The sequence below is a fragment of the Anneissia japonica genome, unplaced genomic scaffold (genome assembly GCF_011630105.1).
Source record: "Anneissia japonica isolate Jap-2015-1 unplaced genomic scaffold, ASM1163010v1 scaffold1826_len1998817_cov189, whole genome shotgun sequence".
Classification (NCBI taxonomy): Eukaryota; Metazoa; Echinodermata; class Crinoidea; order Comatulida; family Comatulidae; genus Anneissia; species Anneissia japonica.
The window spans coordinates 1157960-1179637 of NW_022742159.1; the positions used below are offsets into that span (position 1 = coordinate 1157960).

A 21678-nucleotide genomic window follows, 5' to 3' on the forward strand; every position below is an offset into this window, starting at 1 on the left:
TGCCCCCTACTGGATCCGCCACTGACATATGCTATATAAATGTGATAGTTGGGTGCAATATATGGTGTATAAATGTAAACTATTATTATTCTTGACATGAATGTGGTTCGGAGTGGACCACGAATAGGAATACTTACAGGGAGTGGAGGGATTTGCACATGGTACAAGGTCACAAATATTGCTCCATCCCTCCCCAGCGAACTTAGCCACCCCTCTAAATGTGATTTTCATGGTGGTTCTGAAGTAATATATACCCTCTCTTTGAAAGTTCCCCCTGCCAGGGGCGGTTTGAGAATTATTCGAACTCCTGAATCCACCACTGTCTATCCAGTATTTATCGGAAACATTCTTCTGAAAGATTCACAACACATGTTATCTTTTCTCCCGGAGAAATGTCCACGTCTTCTGAAATCGTTGCGATATCATAGTTTTTAACCCCAGCGGCCTCGTCCTCCCTCATGCCACCGAAAAGCATATGGCCGACCACACGATAAACGTGGCCTTTTATAATAATAATATTTATTCTGTGCTCTGCTGCCACCAAATCCTGTGAAATCTCAAACTTGCTATCGATGTTGTTTTTGTCTGGCCTTTCTTTCATTGCATTATCATGTTTTATACAATTCTGTGCCCATTTATACCAGTCGTAAACTGCAATTCCAAAGTTAGTTAAAACTGAAAACCCGTGCCGGTTCATCAAGACCATTGGTTGCCACAGCAACAGACGGCGCAACACGTACTCGTCGGCGAACGTATCGTAACAATTACACCAAGTGTTGTCTTTGTTGCGGCTGTTTCCTATTCGCAGGATATACCGCCCCATCGCGACAGATGATGACCTGAAACAACAGTAGAAATTATCGCGGCACTTATTCCAGTTTCCAGGCGGCGAAATTGTTTTGCTCCACATTTTATGGTTACTCATTATATACAATTTACCGTTAAGAAACACCAGATCATCGTATGAATCTTCTTTTGTAGTTACCTCGATTGGTGTTTCGATGTTTTTCCATTTGTTTCTCGCAGTAGAGTACTTCCATAGTTGAGATCGCTTAACAATTGCGTAAATGCTATCTCTTGCAACAGCACATGTTGTTATCTTACCCGGCACGTTGAGTCCAGGTAAGTGAAGCCATTTGTTCTTTTTATGGTTGTAATACATTGGCTTTTTGCATTTGAATGTCACTAACACCTGTGTCATAGAATGAAAACAAAACATCGTAGAAAATAGACTTAAAATAATGATGAATCAGAATTGGATAGAATGAATTTGGAAAAATCTTCAAGAGTTCAATAACTGCAAAAACTAATGAAATCCAGTACTCCATAACCAATAATTATGAGGAAGGGGAACTTCCCGACCCGTGTTCTGATATTGATAACAATGCTGCTGATGAATTGATGGTGGTTGAAGATAACAAGACAACGTTGTCCCAAGATGTTAAATCTATAAAAGTTAAAGGTTATGCATTTATACCGCACAAAATACGAGGGTCTCTATGCGCAAAAACAAGTGAACAGTACAGTAAATGGAAACACAAGAAGAAAAAAGAACCCCAAGCCAACACCCAAACCGCAATATAACGCCTATGTGAAGCGGAGAATGACTACCGGATGTGATTTGCATTGAGTTTATTTAAATTTAAAAAAAAAGAAAAAAAATGTTTACTCCACGTGAATTTGCCGACACAAAAAGCGTGGGTGAGTGCTTTTTTTATGCTTATTATTAGTGACCAAATTCTCTATTATTTACCTATACTCTAATGGATATTTTCATAGTGCCAAACTAACAGTTGACTAATCAGGACTGTTATTTAACGCCATAAATACACGCTTTTCCCAGAAACACACACGTTTACGTACGTTCACGCTGTCTAATACGCAGCACCATATCTTAGCGATAACTTACAATAAATGATAATAATGATCATTAATAAATAACAATAATTTATAAACCATATTAAATAATAACAATAATTTATAATAATAACCAATACAATTTATAATAATGGCCTCCCAGGCTTTATATTTACCCTTCGTTGCTGTGGAATGTCCATAGCAAGTGCTGGTTGTATTGCGTATCGATGCATTTCGTTAATGTATGCCTCCCGTAAATGTGGAACCTCCATTAGGTCAGGCTTGTACATCGTCCGTTTCAGATCTTCGGCGGCAATTTGAGAAAGTTTAACATGAGCTAGAACATCACCTAGACATCAAATAAGTATATTTATACAAAATAACACTATCAGTATCTGTCAATATACTTTAGTTCATGATGATGTTTTAATGTAAGCTAAAACCTAGACATGAAGTATTGTATATGATGCTGATATTGATATTTTGTATGGGATTAAATATAGTAATCTAAAACGCAAACAATAATAATTTTGCAAAGGAACTGTACCGATGTTTTACCTGCTACACAGCCTCTAGATTTGATGTCATAGCGAATCCAATTTAATATTGTTTGCAAAAGATCCACCTCTGATGGATATGCGAGACCCTTCGTTTGTAGCATCTGTATTAGTTTATCTGCACCGACTGCCGCTTGAAACTGCTGACAACTTAGAAACTTTACAAAATCTTGGCATAACCTCTTCTCGATTTCGTTTATAATATTTGTCATATTACCCTTTATAGCTATTGTGTAGATATCACCACAGTGATCAACATCAAGTGATTCATTTCTACACGTAGCCTCATCAACGTAACCCATACAACGTTGGATTATTTGTTGATTAGCAAAATTTGCCACGGACATCAAATCTAAAGCATTGTCTTTTCCAATTGCAACGGACATAGGTTGACGAATTTCTTGGAGCCAAAGTTTAAACCCACGCGCGTTAACTTCAGGTGATTTTATAATATCGACTAGTCTGATGCAGCCTTGAGTTGTAATGCTAAAATGATTTTCAAAATTTGGCCCGAGTAAGGCCAGCTCTGATCTTGACACATTGAAGTCTGTTTCATCGACACAGATTGTTATACCTCTTTCAGAGGGAAGAACTGTGTTTTCCAAACTACATGTTCCAATACTTTCCATCCTGTGTATACATGATTATGAAAAACCATGAAAACAAGAACATTATTATCAATCACGACAGCAGAAGTAAAAGCAGCAAAAGTCAAAATAGGTATATAAATAATTAAACAAATAAAACTAAACTAAGAAGTAGTTATATTAAATTTGATCTGCTTGTCATACGCAAGAAGAAGACAGCAGCATCGAATCATAAACGACAACAACATCATTAAATGTAGGATCAGTACATCGACAACAGCAACAACAGTAGCAAGTACGTCACCATTTTGTTGATTTTTTGTCGTTTGGTTATTTGTGATGTACCTTTATCCTTGTGTAATTTGTTTTGTCTATTTTTTACATATGCTTGTTTTTCGTCTTTGTGCAGACCCCTAGCTTTACCAATGATTACCTGTTCCTCTCATTTCAACAAATTCTATTTGTATAAAAAACTAAAAAATAAGAAAAAAAATATATAGTTGTTTATTTGACCTTAATTCATCAACAAAGGTAGAAGTAGCATATCATCATCATCATTAGCAACATTTCCACGAAGAAACAGTGACACCATGATATCATCATCAACTGACATCATCATCATCATCATCATCATCATCATCATCATCATCATCATCATCATTACAACAACAGCAGCTACAACAACAATTACAGTAGCTACGTTGTCTACTGGCAGCATTATAAAAAACAACAGCAGCAGTGACACAACAAGAACAACAGGACTAATATACACAAGAAGAACAACAGTAACAACACAGTTTAATATAAGCATATTAATTCGCAATTAAATGTTAAAATGGCAGTAATTAATCATGATTATAAAAAGTAGCCTATTTAACCTGGTTTCCATAAAAATCGCTGCACCCTAACGTCAACTCCTGGCGACGCTGATAGGCCAGTTGTATCAGGGAGGGTTCCTCATTGCAGGAAAACGCTGTAGCGATTCTATGGAAACAAGGCTTTATATTAGGCCTACAGATCTGAAAAAAACCCCTAATGATAATAATAATGATGACGATGATGATAGTGATAGATTTTTATAGCACGATCATTATTTTACAGAAAAACTTGAGGTAATTTACAGAAAAAAAAAATGAACAGCCAAAAAAAAAAAAAAATCCAATTGTATAAACAGGGCCGGGAACAGTGAAATTATAAAATATTCATGAATTTAACAAAATCGGCAAATTAGAGGAGCCAGAATTTCCGCTCTATTTGTAGGCACTTTGAAATCCCCAGTAATGGTCTTATTAGTTCGCAAACACAGCAGCTCAAGTGATGCTGGTATTAGTAGTACTTAATTAAGTGATTAAAAATATTGAGAAAATATTACTGGATCATTACAATTGTGTATAGTATATATAGGATCTCATCGTTAGTTTTTACAAGTATTTCAATAAATGCATACAATAAGTAATGTACATTACATACCTTAAAATCCAATCGTTCGTTCTTCAATGACTAATATTGGAAAAACCCATTTGACGAATTCACAGAAAAGGAAATTACCGAAAATTAATAAAGGAAGTATATGTGACGTAGGCCTAGAATGTTTCGAAAACTTTAAAAACATTTACAATATAGACGGAGAATAATGAATAAGGGTGTGTTTTGGACCTATGTTCAATTATAAATATGTTAAGTAAAACATAGTAACACAATAATTTTAAGATCCAAAAAAAAAAACCCTTTAAAATTCACGCATTTATAAAAATGATATACTGTAAACCTTTATTATTATATGCTTGCATTTTGAAATTACATTAACTTTGCTTTTATTTGTATATTTATATTAATGAGACAAATAAACAAAATAAAATGAAATGAACGAGTTCATATAGCTCGTCAAATGTAAGTCTAAAGTCTTCATTTTACAATGAATGTTTAGCATTATGTGTTTAATCAATCAATATAATCAGTTTCTTAATCAACAAATCAAATCAGGAGGTGATTTAATATTTTCTACATTTCATTTATTTTGTGAGCTTTGCGGATTTGCAATACACAAACAAAAAATTCTACTTCATGAAAGCACTTCGTGGAAGAGAAACCAAAGCAATATTTTTGTCCCCAGGTAAAATTGAAACTTTGTCTTTGATATAATTTATATTTTTACAAACATTACTTTTGTTATAATAAACTGTATTTAGCAAAAACAATGTTTGTCCCACAGCAAGATGGAGTTTATCCTTTATTAAAATTGCTCCGCTTGACTGCGGAAGAGAGATCCCATCTTGTGTTTCCTGTGGTATCAGAAAGTCTGCGCTTGATTCCGAGTCCATACTTTCACCGTTCTTGATACAATATTTAATCCATTTATACCAGTCGTATATACCGCTGCCATCAATCATCATTACTGACTGTAGCCCTCCCCTTTGAACAATAATCGGTTGTTTTGCCATCTGATATCCAATTCGGACGTACTCCATCTTCGTGACGTCGTAACAACTACAATAGATCGTCTTCTTGGAGTTACTTCTACCAAATCGAATTATGTACTTTCCGGAAGATGAAGACATAGTACAGTTATGAGTACACCTCACGCATTCCATCCAATTACCTACCCCTCTTTTCCACATTCTCCTGTTCTCCATCAGATACAGGGTCCCTTGAAGACATACCAAATCATCAGGGACAGACGACCAGGGTGTATTATACAGCTTCCTCCATTCATCTTGTTGACAAGAATACTCCCAGATTTCATAGCGATTCGAAGAGTCGAGGGGGTTAGTGTATTTAACAAGAGATGTTATTGTACTGAGTGTGCTGGTGCATTTTATAATCTGTCCTGGTGGGTCTTCAACCATAGGCAAACAGTGCCACTTGTCTTCCTCTTGCTCGTAGTACATCGGCGATTCGCATTTGAAAGTTACTAAAAACTGACGAAAAAGGGAAATATACAGATATATTTTATGTGTAACACACATTATCATTATATCTCTATCATTGTCAATGTCATTGTTACTGTCATCAGTATCATTATCGGTATTTGTTATTCGCGTATGTATATATTTTTTATTATCATAAATTGTATGTATGTATTATTATTATCGTCATAATTATTTAATGTAAAATTAATGTTAACAAAGACTAATAATGCAATTAGTGTAAAGTTTTTTGGGCAGTGATTTGAAAAAAACCAAATACAGTTAAACCATTAATACATTTAAAAAATCGTAAGGCCCATTGGTATTTTTTATACACTATGGTTCAGTTGGCTCCCTATTATTTCAATAGTGCTTTCAACGCTTCACATTTATGTAATAATGTATGTATTAATTAGACTTCTTTGGATAAAAAAAAAAACACCCTTCGGCAATTTTAAAAGCTATTTTATGTGTTTAATAAGGAAAATATTATAAAAATTGCGAAGTTGCTATAAACAAAGTCGATGATGTAATAAACCACATGTCAACCTCTGATTCTTCAAAAACTGATCTCCATTGAAATGTATTATTGTACCTTTCATTTCCAGATATCACCGTATTCTACCAAGGACTGAAAAAATCGTGAAATCTTGAAACCATCTAACGCAATTCATACAGTATCTCACACTCTAACACTTACCCTGTTCTCCGCCGTGGAGTACCTTTGGTATCTTGGTCTCCGTGGACGGGTTGCTTTCATCTCTTCTATGGCATGACAGTGTATTGCATCCATGTACACATTAAGACATTCCTCATTCTTCATGAATTCATCCTTGTACAGGGCGTTTTTCAGAATCGCTGCAGGAATGACATGGAGGTATAGGCACTTCAACATGTCGGCTTCAATAAAAGAAACAAAAGCTGTGTCAAAATATACTGTTAAGGTTAGTAAGGTTTCAGGCCTATACTATTTTCAATTTTTGACGTTAATCTTTTCAGAATCTAATGCATGTTTCTACCATAGAAAATTCTGGGGGTACATTCGTTTATTTTGCTTGAAATAAAACTTCAAGTGCTCTCAAACTTTGATAACGCATTTATTTCAAGTCTAGCATGACTTGCTGTCGACTGTTACATAATGGTGGTCATGGGTACAAAGTGTCCCATTGGAACACTACTTCAACCTCATTGTTTTAGTAAATGTGTGATTTTACCTAGAAAAGTTTTTCTTGCAGACAAATCAAAATTGACCCAAGTCATGATGGCCAAAAACAACTTCTCTTCAGACGTCACCGTCAGGTGGGGCATTTTCAGAATCTCTAGCAACTTTGTAGCATCGACTGCTTTTTGGAACTCATTGTTATAGAGAGCTTCAGCAATATTATCAGTGATAAATTCTCTTGTACGATTCTCTAAGTTTGTGTCACTAAACAAACACGCACAACTATATACCATAATACCAAACTCTTTCATTGATGGGTCATTTGCTGAAGAGCGCAGTAAATCGGCAACAGTAGTTTTGCAACGACGTAGAACCCATTGACTCCGTGTAGTATAAGCAACTTTCCAAACGTCTATTATATTTTTAGTCGTAAATTCAACCGATCCTGGTGAGTTTATTTCCTCGAGCCAGAGTGTGAACCCATTTGGATTAATTTGGGGGTGGTTCAAAGAAACCAAAGTTGCTTTGCTCTTGGCGAAAATACTTTCAAAGAAGCTGCTTTGAGTACCTAGGACAGTGCTGTTAACTGGAAATTCATTGCTGCCGACGACAATAACTTTGTCACATTCGATTCGTCGCCATATATGTTTCTTTTGATCTTTTTTCAAAACCTGTTTGTTGAGAAAACGAGAACAAGAAAACATTTATTAGCGTTGTCGTTATTATATCGGCACCATTGTCGTCGTCGGCTGTTTGTCATCGTGTGCGCCGCCATCTTTTCTTTAACAGCACTGGTAGTAACAGTAATAGTTGAGTATCCGTAGTGAGACAAAATTCAATCAGTGGATTTTAAAAACAGAAAAATTATGATTACTACTACTTACAGAATGTTCTTCCGGGACCCGGATCCGCGCTCGCCATCCTCTCGCCTCTCTCGTTGGAACTTGCATTACTTATGTCTGTTTTGTACGGTATCCATAATAAGAGAAGACTATATTATTTAATTTATATATGTTAATTAATAAATTATATATATATATATATATATACAAAATTAACATATATAAATTAAATAATATAGTATAGTAGTATATAATAATTATGAATCAAGATAGCCAATAAAACTGTGAAATTAAATATAAATCATCAAAGAAAGGTAAATACAGTGTTCGAATAAAGGACATGAGGGTACATCGTGTAGCATAGCATTCAACAAATGTTGTCCTATAAATAAATACATTGTGTAATAATGCGTGAACCTGCGACCTCTCGCTGTCAAGGCGACCGTCATAACCATTTGACCACAGAGGCTTCATGGTTCAAATAACCGTTGTTCTGTTTTAATACCCATATTTTCCGAACTCTAAAAAAAGTAGAATCACTATCTATCACTAAAATACAACATAGGCCTAGGCCTTTTAGTATTTTTACTCAATGTAATTATGTAATGAATTAATAACTATATGGTAATAGAATAAATGGGCTAAATAATAATTTAATAAAGACCCTTCCAACTTAAATAAAGAAATTTTATAAATAAAGGCATGTTAACCACAGTTGTCGTGCTACATAGATATTACCCATTATTAAACCAACTGTTCAACTACTGAACAATATACCCTTTTGGAATTGTCTACATTACAGGATCGGATATTACTTTTTGTATAACAAAATATATAAGAATGTAAAAAAAATGTTGCTACATACCTTTCTAATTGTTTGTTTTTCAATGATTAACATTTGAACAACCCATTGTGTCGACATTTACAGAAAAGGAAGCAGTGGAGGAGTAAAGGAAGTATAATTTCATGTCATCGAATGTCAGGGGGCGTTTTCATTTCAAATAAAATCTATTTGCTGAGTCATACCAACAACAGTGTCAGACCAGAAATTATTGCATTGGTGTCTTCCGAAGCACACTGACATTTAATAACATTTCGAAATCACAATTAAAATCCATGCTTAAGGGATCAAATTTTATATTTAGAATTCACCTATCTTAAAGGTTGGATTGAAATTAACTGTCAGTAATCTTTCAGAAAATGGTGAGTAACGGACAGACTTTCTACCTATTGAATTTGTATTATTAATTGCATTCTTTATCATCTATTCAATCAAATCATTCATTTAATCAAAAAGTAATAAACCAATATAAATACATCAATAATCAAATCATCAATCAATTAATTCAAAAATCAATCAATAAAGTAAAAATTGAATGTGAGCTAAGTACAGTAATTAGTTGTTTGTATGCCCTTCTTTTTTTTAAATGATAAACATGGGCGGCTGGAAATTTTTGTTTTTTGTTTTTGTTTTTAACATACTCATCAGATGGAATAAAAAAAACCCACAGAGGCCTAGAATGACAATATCTAACATCAGATCTTAGACTAATTTGTAGGGCATCTGGCAAAAAATAAAGATAAATTCACTCACATTTTTTTTTTAATTTGTAAAGAAAAAAAAGTTTTTTTTTGTTTTTCCGCCCCTATTTTTTCAAAGAGTTAGGGGCGGGTGGAGGAGGGTAACAAACAATTTTTTTTTGTTTTTGGCCTTATGTGAGAGATTTACAATACACGAAGCTGTCTAATCCTATTTGAATTTCTTCCTGATTGCAAGTTCAAAGAAAGCATTCCCGAAGAAGACTAATAGAAGCAATATTCTTGTCCCCTGGCAAAATTGAAACTTTCTTCTTGATTTTCGTTATATTTCTGCAGACATTTTTACTGTTCGTACGGTCTGCATTGGGCAGAAACAGGGTCTGTCCAACAACGTAGTGAAGTTTACCTTTTAGTAGAATTGCTCTGTTTGACTGCTGACGAGGGCTCCCATCTTGAGGAAGTAGAAACGCTGCACCTGATTTCGAGTCCATGACTTCATCATTATTGATACAATATTTAACCCATTTATACCAGTCGTATATACCGCTACCATCAATCATCATTACCGAATGTACCCCTCCCTTTTGAACAATAATCGGTCTGGCCATCTGATATCCAATTAGCCTGTACGTATTGTAGTTGACGTCATAACATTTAAATATTATTTTTCTGGATTTTATACATCTACCAAATCGAATGATGTACTTCCCGAAACCAAATGAAATTGTTTGCCTATATATAGTATCGACACGATCACATCTTTCGCATTCACTCCATCTGGTAAACCTGTGTGAACCCCCAACTCTTTTCCACATCCTCCAGTTGTCCATCAGGTACAGAGTCCCTTGAAGGTACAACAGATCATCAGGGTTAGACGTCGGTGAATATAGCTGTTCCCATTTATTGGTTTGACACGAGTATTCCCAGATTTTGGTGAAGCTGCCAGAATCCTCTGCCCATGGCTGTTTGCTATCCACTGGGTTAGTAGATTTAACAAGAGCATATATCGTACTGAACGTGCTCGTACATTTTATGATCCGTCCCGGGGGAACAGTAGCCCCAGGGAGAGGATGCCACTTGTCTTCTTCGTGTTCGTAGTACATCGGCCGTTTGCATTTGAATGTTACTAAAAACTGAGGAAAATACAAAAAAATCATTATTAGGCCTATTACTGTATTATAATAATAAATTATTATTATTATTACTATTATTATTATCATCATTATCATTATTACCACTATTATTATTGTTATTGTTATTATTATCAACAACAATATTAGTATTAGGACGTATCATTATATTATCTATTATTTTAATGTTCCTTTTGTATTGTTTACTACGAGGACAATAAAGTTAAAGTTATCTATCTATCTATTATATATTAATAATTATTATTATCATCAATATCACTATTATCATCATATTTGCGTTATAAACACGTGTCACAGATTTTTGTTTTATATCATTACAAATGCCGTTGGCATAACAGTAATTTGTCACTATTATAATAACACATTTTTAAAAATATTATTGTGTATTAATTTTTTTATATAATTAATGTAAAAAAATTGAACATATCATATGTCATCAATGATCCACTTTTCCCGATTTTTTTTTACAACAATTCGCATTAAAGGGCAACGCCATAACATTTTACCTTATGCCCCTCCAAGGAACACCTTTGATATGCTGGTCTTCGTGGCCGGATTTCTTTAGTCTCATCTATGGCACTAAAATATAATTCAAGGAATTGTTTATCCATCATAAATTTTCCCCTGTACAGGTTCTCTTTTAGAGTCGCAGCAGGAACCTCATGGAGATATAGAAGCTTCAAAATGTCGACTTCGATAAAAAGAAATAAAATATTTTATTAAACCCTACTACTATAAACGTATGAAAGGAATGGTTGGCCCATTAAGAGGTGGCGGCAGTGTGTGTGGGGTGGGGGAATCGATTAAATATACCTTTAAAACCCCTAATTTTGAAACTTTTCGGGGGCTTTGCCACCTGGACTACGCCCGACCATGCTCACTTTGCTCTCGTTGGGGATATCGGCCCCCTGTGGGAGACCTCGGACCCCCGTCGGGCATATCCCTGCCACCCCTGTCCATTTATGTTAGCATTAGTCTCCTCATTATATACCTGATTTAATGATAGTGTAAAGTGTGGCCACGCATTAATTTGTTACCTGCTGGGTTTACATACTGGCACATCCTTCAGTTTTATTATGGGCCCACACCACACTCACTCTTTAAAAAAATAGATTAAATTACCTAGCAAGTGTTCTCTTGCGCTGATATCAAATTTGACCCATTCCATGATCCCTAAAAACAGTTTCTCTTCAGACATTACTATCAAACTTCGCTCCTTCAGAATCTTCCGCAACTTTTTGGCACCAATTGCATTTTGGAACTCAATGTTATGAAGAGCTTCAACCACGTTATCAGTGACGAACTGTCTTGTCTGAAGTTCAAGACTTGTGTCATCAAACAAATACGCCAAACTGTAAACCGTGATACCAAACTCTTTTAACGACAAGTCAGAATTGGACAAAAGAGAGAGAATGGTAGATTTACAGTGATTTAAAACGCGTTCACTCTGTGCGAAATTTGCAACTGCCCATACGTCTAGTATATTTTCAGTCGTAAATTCAACGGATCCTGGTGAATATATTTCGGTAAGCCAGTCTGTGAACCCATTCGAATTAATTTGCGGGTGCTTCAAAGTAACTCTTGCTTCGTTGGTCTCTTTCATACCAATTGTGAACATACTTTTGAAGAAGCTACTATGAGTGGCTAGGACAGTGCAATTTACAGGGAATTCATCACCATCAACGACAACAATTTTGTCACATTCAAGTTGGTGGCACAAAGTTGTATCTTTCTTTTGATCGTTGACTTCTGTCTTAGCTGTTTGTGGAGATAAACAGAAAGAAAAATAAAAATATTACCCTTGTTGAGGTTATCGTTCCAGGGGTGGCACCAAGCAATGCCGTAGCCAGCTATTGCGACAGTTGGGACAGTCCCGCACAATTTTTCTAATGGGTCCACAAAGAATGCTGTAAATCACTTTGCTTATGATTGAAAATGTAAACCAAAAAAGAAAAAGGGAAAAAAGAAATAATGAAAATTTCGTAAAGGAAAAAAAGGGGAAAAAGAATGAAAGAATGTGAAAGGTGTAAACAGAATGTCTATTACAAAGGTACAGTAATTAAGGTTAAAGAAAATGAAAATCAGGAGGAAAACAAAAATATTTAATAATTGGTACACTGCAGTGTATGTGTGTTTGTTTTATTTGGGGGTATGCTTTTTTACGTAAGCCTATGTATATGTGTGGGTATGTGTGTGGGTGTGGGCGTGGGTGTGTGTTTGTTGGTGTATTTATGTATGTATGTGTGTGTGTGTGTGTGTGTGTAGGTGTGTGTTTGTATAATACATATATTGCATGTATGTATAGGCATGGAGGAAATGAATTACGGGAAATGTGCAATTTTCTCCTACTTAAAAAAAGTATGCTTATGAAATTCAATTCATTTTTCTTTTAAATTTGTTTTATATTGCATTAATATATAAATACAAAATTGTTTTGAATTGTGAACGCATATTTAAATATTGGTACAGCATAAGATCACTGTATAATAGGAGAGGAAACGAAAAATTGAAAATCATGAAAAAAGAGGACAAAGAAAGGTGGGTGATCCCCACGAAAGACAAAAAAAAAAAAGAATGGGTCTACATTTTTTAAAATAAGTCCAAATTATGCAATTTTATGCATAAAATGAGTCCACTTTTTAAAAATTGGGTCGAAATTTCTCTTATTTAGCCTAAAATGGGTAAAAGTTAAAGGAAATGGGTGCAGAATGTTCATATTTTTGCGTAAAATGGGTAAATTTTTAAGAAAAGTTCATTACTTGAATTTATACGTAAAGTGGGTGGGTCCACCCTAATATTGTGTCGCACTGTTTGAAAATCTTGGTTACTGCATTGGCACCAAGGTTTGCCCGAGGGGAGGGGACCGATTCCCCCGACAAAGGGCGATGTCCCATCCCACAGAGAGCAAAGTGTGCGTGGCCAGGCGTCGCACAGTTTCGAGTGGTCCAGGTGGGAATATGATACTGTAAGAGTTTCAAAGACTTATTTAATCGATTTTAGAGTCTACTAATATCATATAGAAGACATTGACATTTTTTTTCTCCCACGAATTGTGGTTTTTGTCGTCAACGGGGTGGGGTAGATCTCCCTGATGGGGGCACTGTCCCCCGGCACCCAACTGGCGCCACCCCTGTGTCGTCCTCGTCATTTTCGTCGATTTCAGCATCCTCGCTGCCCTATCAGTATAGCAGTAGTAACTGTTATGTATCCAAATAAATGAGGCAAAAATATTTTTCGATTTCAAACACAAAATAATAATAATTACTACTCACAGAATGTTGTTTCCGGGACCGCCATGCCTACCTCGCATAATCTTGCATTATTTATTCTGAATGATCAATTAAGGTTAGTCACTCGTGGAAGGATTTCTTAATGACACGTCTCGTTGTAAACATTGCATCATGCAGTATAATCCTGTTGAGCGAATATTCAAAAACATTTTTTTTGTTGATATAACAAGTCCGAAGCTGCAAGGTTAGGTGCATGAACTTGCTTTCTAACCTTGTACATGTACAGACTATAAAGACACCTTCCCCTCCTGTGTGTGTTTAAATGAACCCCTTCCCCCTCCTGTGTGTGTTCAAATGAAATATTAACTTAAGCATGTGACTATTATTTATCTGAAGAGGGGTGAATGGCAGCGTTACTCTTACTAACATTCCTATTCTAACTATTTTAAACTATATTGTTTTCAACAAATCACAAAAAGTATTTTTAACACTTCCTAAAATTCAATATAGGTCATAGGAAATTGTAGATAATGGATAAGGGAAGTATTTCTGAGAGTAATCGTCACAAATATGTAATGTCATTTTACCCGTACGGTGTGTTACCAAGACTTATATTTACACATTTCGTTCAAATTCAAATTCCAGATTATTTTTTATTTTTTACACGAAGTTCATTGAATATAATTTTCAACAAGTTTAGTTTGTGTGGAGGGGCGAGTCAGATCGACCCACCCCTTAAAAATAAATAACCTTAAATACTGTAGCATAATATAAAAATACTGTATTGGCTAAATATATTTACTTTTACTGTTATTATTATCTTCGCAATGAGATATACTTTTTCAGTCGTGTAAGTTTGTGTGTGTGTTGTGTGTAACGTTTTGGTGTTTTCATGTGGTTTTTTTTTTGTTTTGTTTTTTGTGCGACATTTATCTCACAAACGGCGGCACAGACATAATTGAAAATAACAGGGAGTGTTAGGTATAACCCAATGAAGAGATTATTAAATTTTGGTGACGGTCCGTAGTATGCTATGGATATGAGGACCATTTAAAGGGATTTAAGAGCAAACGTCCTGGACAAGATATTTCAAAAAACTGATATGAATGAAATTTTTGTGAACGTTTAACCAAGTTACAAGGAAAAAATTGTTGGTGACGATCCAAATTCGGAAGTGAATTTGAGGATCATTTCAATTTTAAGGTCGTGCGTGTTTCCTGTGTTCAAAACAGCTAGATCTAAATGGCAGTTACAGGGATAGTTAGGTATGACCCAAGGAAGAGGTGATTAAATTTTGGTGACGACCCGGAATAGGGTGTGGTTAGATTTATTTTATAGAAAGAAGGTGGGCGGAGATATGCTCTCTACTTAGTGCTCTTTATTGTTATTATTATTACAGTACACAAGTTAACCTGGATTTTTAAATTATTTTTAGTCCAACTACGTGTATTACAGTATAGTACAGTAGTAGAAACTAACATTGATAGTTCGCTGTCTTTAACAAGCTCCGCAGGAAAAATATTTTTTGATATGTTGCAGAATTGAATTTTTTAAGACATGAAAGGCATATTTGACGAAAAATCAGAAGCGGTTAATGAGATACAGATTTTTAAATATTTAAAAACTAAGGGAAAAGTTGAAAAAGGGTGGTTACCCCTTTCCCTCATTTTTTCCCCTCCGGAGGCTGGTTTCCATAAAAATCGGTACAAGCTATCGCCGACTCCTTTGGCGACGCTCATTGGTCAGTTGAATCAGAGAGCGTTCCAGATACGCAGTGCAAGAAATGCATTGAAAACGCTGTAGCGAATGTGTAGCGATTCTATGGAAACCAGGCTTAACCCACCAATAACTTAAGGTGACGATCGTCATTAGGCAATTTCGCCACTAGAGGGACAGTTCCGTCAGTTTTTTAAAGGCTTAATCTCCTACCAGTCGGCAGACAGCAATGACGCAAGCATGGCACCAGGATGGTGGCGGGGTCTAAGCAACTGGGTGTTCGAAAATTTCCAATGGATGCCGATGGGGTCCAGCGAATTGTAAATTTTAGACTACATTTCGAACGTAATTAATTTGAAATATACTTTATAGATTGGTTTTCCTTTAACCCTATGTGTCATGGCTGACCTGTAGTATTGACCTGTCGATTAAGTCTTCCCTAGCTGGCCCCACCACTGCTACTAGCACCAATATACCATTCTAAAATTATATGTTTACTGCTAAGAATAAAATCTATAAATATGGTTCTTTTTAGACTGGAAATCATTACTATAGTTATAATGTCTGGGTACCTTCATCAAAGAAAAAAACAAGACTGAAACATTATTTAGAAAAATAATTTGGGTAATTAAATTGCGGAATTTAATATTAAGCTTCTCCATTAAATTTAAATAATTTTTTAAACGTTTAAAGATAAGCCTTTTAAACTGGGATCTGTGTATTTTATATTGATGATAAATGTTACTTAAATTTAAAGAGAAAATTTTAGACGATATCGGTGTAAATTTAATACCATGCTTAACTCTTGTACACAGAAAGATTTTAAATTCAATAGTATATTTATTTTCGAAACAAAACGTAATGAATCGTAGCAATGAACAAATATTTATAAAGTAACAAAAAATAGACAACACAATATCACAAAAATATTTGTGCGGAGGGCAGTCAACCAATTAAAGCTTCAATATCGACTAAAACCTTTAAAATAAATATTACAAAATAGATATATGAATAATAATAAACTCAAGTACAAAACAACAACAGAAATGAAAATATTAGAAGACTGGGTCCTATTGATTATAACATTTACAACATTACATATGTTAATATGAAATATGTTTTGTATTTTTATTACGCAAGTGAATGACTATTAGAAAGTATAATACATACTCCAAGTATTGAAATACACGCCATCCATCGTGTTGGGATTAAAATGAATGACTATTCTTGATGAGAAAATATCATTTTTGGAATAGGTTTTATACCTACTAATAATAATGTTTACTATATAAAAGGCAAGTGTACTATTATCAATTAGGAAAATTGCAATAACGGGGGGGGGGGGGTTTGTTTCCCTAGATAATTTTTCTCTCCTCCCCAATCATATCAATCGCTTTAGTGAAGTTGACGCAGGGTATTCGCTTATCCAGTAGTGTACTAATCACGATCAATACCAGCAATGTGTTAATTTGCCCTTATCTTTTTATATTTTTCCAAAAAAAAATTTGTCTTTGCCTTGACTTGCTCCCCCCCCCACCCCGATTTCAGACGCTGGCACCACCACTGATATTTGTTGTCTATTTAAAATGAATTCATATCAAAGAAAAATGGTGTAAACGAACTGAACATCCATTTGGTGAACTGGTTTCTCACAGACGATGTAAAGAAAAAAACTGGTAAAAACCAAGAAAAAAAAATGAGTGGGTCGGTAACTCCCACAAAAGACAAACAAAAACATTTTTGGCATCTCAGACTTGTTAATTAATCGACAATACTGCTTTAAGTATTATAATTGGCAAATATTTATATGCATAAAAGTAAATGTGGCCTGCATTCAGTGGCGTATCTAGAAGTGGCGGCTGTAAGATATATTTTCTGGGGGCTAAGCTGTCCGATGGGAAGGGTGGCCCTAGCCGGTCCCTAATGACATTAAAAAAAAAAAAAGGGACCTCTAGATGGCCAAAAATTGAACTCTTTTGTAAAATACATTAAATGTAAAGTTGTTAAAATAAAATTGTTACTACTCTTGAAGTCAAACACACACTTCATTTCATTAGGCCTATTTTATTTTACTGTATTTATTTGTTGGTCCAACTGCCCCTGCTGGCACTGCCAATGGTATCTAGGGGCCCCTTAAAGATTAAGTGCTGTCTCTTATACACAGGGTGCTAGCTAGCAAAATAAGGTGTGAAATGAGGTGATTTTTAATTACTTGAGTGTAATTTTTTCCCCTGAACAAGTGACTGGGGGAGGGGGTTTAAGCTTATCAGTGTTATAATTAAGGGCCCATGAGCATTAGCATATGGAGTAGCAATTGCCTGCTTATGACCCCTCACTTAATCATCAAGCCCCACCTACCTTTCAAAATGTCATTCCCCATTAACTCCCCTTCTCAATACTTCTAGATACGCCACCCCACCCACGGGAAATCTATATCAATCAGTGAAATTACCTAGAAAGGGTTCTCTTGCAATGACATCAAAATTGATCCAATCCATGATCCCTAGAAACAGTTCCTCTTCAGACAACACCAACAGATCACGTGCCTTCAGGATCTCCAGCAACTTGCCACCACCAATTGCATTTTGGAACTCACTGTTATGCAAAGCTTCAGACACGTTATCACTAACAAAATCTCTCGTCAAATTTTGTAGACATTTATCATCGAACAAGTACGCCAAACTGTAAACACTAATAACAAACTCTTTTATTGATGTTGAGTAGTTCAAATAGGATAAAACAAGAGCACTAATTGTACATTTACATCGGTGTAGAACCCAGTGACTCTGTGTAAAATTTGCAACTTTCCATACGTCTAATATATTCCCAGTTGTTAAGTCAACAGATCCAGGCGAGGAGATTTCTGCAAGCCAGTCTCTGAACCCTTTTGGATTAATAAGCGGGTCCTTTAAAACGACCTTCCTTTCATTGGTCTCTATCATACCACTTGTAAACATACTTTGGAAAAAGCTGCTTTGAGTGGCTAGGACGATACTATTAACTGAGAATACATTGCCATCGACGACAACAATTTTGTCACCTTTGACATGTCTTTGAACTTGCTCTTCCGGTTTTGGCTGTTAATCATAAGATAAAAAAAAATCAGACACATTATTATTTTTGTTACTTGCTCATCCAGCTTTAAAGGAATATCCAGATTCTATGACTGATTTTAATTATTTGAATTTAACAATCTTTTAACATGTACAGTTAATCAGCCTTACCTTGATAGTCCTAAAATTATCATCACATGCTGGAATGCACAACTAAATCCCTATTTCAATGAAAACTCATTGGTTCATTTTATGAATTAGGCAAAACAAATTTGCTAACATAGGGGAGATTGGTTGCATCCACATCTTGACTATTGCAGACAATGCCCATGAGTACTACTACTAGACAGTAGTTTGATAAGTTCAAGGTAGTACTGTACTACAGTAGTAGCAGTTATAGTTGCAAAGCTGTAGCCAGGATTGCCATTGGGAAAGCAGAAAGGAGGGGGACTGGGGTTGCAGGGGTATTCAAAAATGGACCAACTGGGGTTAGGAAGCAGAGCCAGTTGGATAGCAGATTCACTTTTCTTTTCTATGGTTAAAATGTTAAGATTTAATATTTTCCTTTTTAATAATTACAAAAAATAACAAATTTTACATTGAGTTTATTCTTGACTGTCTTAACAGAACTGCCTCCTCCACCACCTCGAAACAATCCATCTCTCTGGCAGGGATTTTCCATTATCTATTACGGAACAGAGTAAAAAATAAATGTATTTTGTAAATACAAAAATATAATACTACTGTAGTATTGTATTAGTGTTTTTTTACCAGACTGTTTGCAAAACAATTCATCACAATCAGTTACAATTTTCATCAGTACTTTTTAAATATCTATTTATCAGTTTACCTTTAATTAGCCACATAGGCATACCATACTTTCTCTGCTTATTGAAAAAACCCTGAAAAGATAAGCTGCACCTTATGATGCTCATAACTCTCAGTGAAGAAACGTAAAAAAATACTACTGGGTCCTGGCATGCTAACCTACCTAGGCTTTGGCAAATCAGACAAACTAGGCTTAGACCAACTATCCTTCAATTAAATAAAAATATACACACTGTTTTTGGTTTGACGTCGTAATAATTTATGTACGAAAGTGTCAGGTCTATCGGTTCATCGATCCATGGAAGAAAGACTATAAGTATCCAACTACTCAATATTGTTGGAATATAATAATTAATATATTGCCTATGTCCTTGATTTTTTTTCCTCTATGTATATAGGCCTAAAGAATGAGATAAAATTACCTGACCTTTTTCAAGAGGGGGAAAACTTTGAATTTGGAAGAACTTAAAGGTCATTAAAAGACTCCGCAGAAGTTAAGCTCATTTCCAGTCATCTAGGAAACAAAATTTTTCGGACCCCCTTTTCATTTTGGGGTTTTTAGCAAACATTCTGAACCCCTATCTTTCAAATCATGGATCCGCACCTGACTCAATGGCAGTTACAACAGATGCAACTTCCTTTAGAAATTCTTACAAAGGCCTCCAAGTGATTGTTTCCAGTATACGCCAATAATATCGGCACTGTCTGGGGGAAATCCTCCCTCAATACAAACATATCCTGATGGCCCTTTCCAGACTATCAAATTTGATTTGACAAAAACATGTGTACTGCCCAAATAGTCATTATGACATCACATCATATGACCATATATAGGCACATCATAACTGTTATATTGGCATACAGTTATTTGTCAAAGAAAATATGATAATCTTGACAGAGATTTTATCAATACTCTACTTTTGTTGCTCCCTGTCCCTGTACTGAATTCTTGCTGCTGTTTATAAAAAATTAAAATTATTATTATCTAGGCCTATTTCAATTTTATATTTTACATGCCAGGGAGACATCAGATTAGTGGCCTACAAGCATTCACTCATAATATACAGACACTACTTACCTGTTGGACAACGAATTACACTTTCTACGAATCACACATTGGACGACGAAAATTGCAGCTTCTAGCATCCTACACAAATCAATAAAGTAACTATCGTCTCCGTGCTGCAGCCTCCTGTGTGTGGTGCCATCAGCACGAACGAAATAAGAGACAGGCTTCAGACACGTTATCACTAACAAAATCTCTCGTCAAATTTTGTAGACATTTATCATCGAACAAGTACGCCAAACTGTAAACACTAATAACAAACTCTTTTATTGATGTTGAGTAGTTCAAATAGGATAAAACAAGAGCACTAATTGTACATTTACATCGGTGTAGAACCCAGTGACTCTGTGTAAAATTTGCAACTTTCCATACGTCTAATATATTCCCAGTTGTTAAGTCAACAGATCCAGGCGAGGAGATTTCTGCAAGCCAGTCTCTGAACCCTTTTGGATTAATATGCGGGTCCTTTAAAACGACCTTCCTTTCATTGGTCTCTATCATACCACTTGTAAACATACTTTGGAAAAAGCTGCTTTGAGTGGCTAGGACGATACTATTAACTGAGAATACATTGCCATCGACGACAACAATTTTGTCACCTTTGACATGTCTTTGAACTTGCTCTTCCGGTTTTGGCTGTTAATCATAAGATAAAAAAAAATCAGACACATTATTATTTTTGTTACTTGCTCATCCAGCTTTAAAGGAATATCCAGATTCTATGACTGATTTTAATTATTTGAATTTAACAATCTTTTAACATGTACAGTTAATCAGCCTTACCTTGATAGTCCTAAAAATCAACAGAAGAGGGAAGAGAAGGGTCAAAATCAAGATACAGTTGTAGATCATCAGCATAAAAATGATATTTAATACAATGACGCCTGATGATGTCTCCAAGCGGACTGATGTATAACCTCTGTCTCTTATACACATCAGTATTAGCCTAATCGCTCACTCATGCTCTGTCTTCTTCTAATCTATTTATCTTTGCCCTGCAGGCGTGTTAGTTAAACTAAACATCACTGAATAAATGGACAAAAATGGGTGCTGTGGAAGTTGGAAGGGCAACGGAAAACAGACAAAAATGGATGGAAACTGTGGAAGTTTCATCTGAAGTGCTCCCACGACCTGACGGCTGCCAACAGGTTTAATATGGAACTGATGATATGATGATGATGCAG

General features: G+C 35.3%; 3 protein-coding genes across 5 annotated transcripts in view; all 3 read right to left on the minus strand.

The window, feature by feature from the left end:
* Nucleotides 1-6: 6 nt before the first annotated feature.
* Nucleotides 7-3583, minus strand: LOC117119025 (ring canal kelch protein-like). Its single transcript, XM_033263817.1, has 3 exons — nucleotides 2416-3583; nucleotides 2034-2206; nucleotides 7-1192 (listed from the first exon to the last, which is right to left on the minus strand). The coding sequence occupies exons 1-3, from the start codon at nucleotides 3041-3043 to the stop codon at nucleotides 335-337; spliced, it is 1659 nt and encodes a 552-aa protein (XP_033119708.1). The 5' UTR covers nucleotides 3044-3583; the 3' UTR covers nucleotides 7-334.
* Nucleotides 3584-4092: 509 nt separating this feature from the next.
* Nucleotides 4093-9081, minus strand: LOC117118997 (kelch-like protein 2). 2 transcript variants are annotated; one of them, XM_033263772.1, is made up of 5 exons: nucleotides 8777-9081; nucleotides 7954-8028; nucleotides 7122-7740; nucleotides 6608-6807; nucleotides 4093-5919 (listed from the first exon to the last, which is right to left on the minus strand). In XM_033263772.1, exons 2-5 carry the CDS (start codon nucleotides 8017-8019, stop codon nucleotides 5059-5061), a joined length of 1746 nt encoding a protein of 581 aa, XP_033119663.1. In that variant the 5' UTR covers nucleotides 8020-8028; nucleotides 8777-9081; the 3' UTR covers nucleotides 4093-5058. The 2 variants fall into 2 exon arrangements, with proteins under 2 accessions (XP_033119663.1, XP_033119664.1); XM_033263773.1 differs by lacking the exon at nucleotides 8777-9081 and having other exon boundaries at nucleotides 7954-8035.
* A 433-nt stretch (nucleotides 9082-9514) lies between these two features.
* LOC117118987 overlaps nucleotides 9515-21678 on the minus strand; it is a 12787-nt gene continuing 623 nt past the window's right edge. Inside the window, exons 1-5 of one of the 2 annotated variants that reach the window (XM_033263751.1) lie at nucleotides 20507-20643; nucleotides 19199-19285; nucleotides 18000-18624; nucleotides 11108-11292; nucleotides 9516-10583 (exon numbers count right to left, since the gene is read on the minus strand). In XM_033263751.1, the coding sequence (XP_033119642.1) occupies nucleotides 9690-10583; nucleotides 11108-11292; nucleotides 18000-18624; nucleotides 19199-19282 (1788 nt within the window). In that variant the 5' untranslated portion in view covers nucleotides 19283-19285; nucleotides 20507-20643 and the 3' untranslated portion in view covers nucleotides 9516-9689. Of the gene's footprint in view, nucleotides 10584-11107; nucleotides 11293-17999; nucleotides 18625-19198; nucleotides 19286-20506; nucleotides 20644-21678 lie in introns of those variants that run through there. The other variant, XM_033263752.1, reaches the window with a different exon arrangement.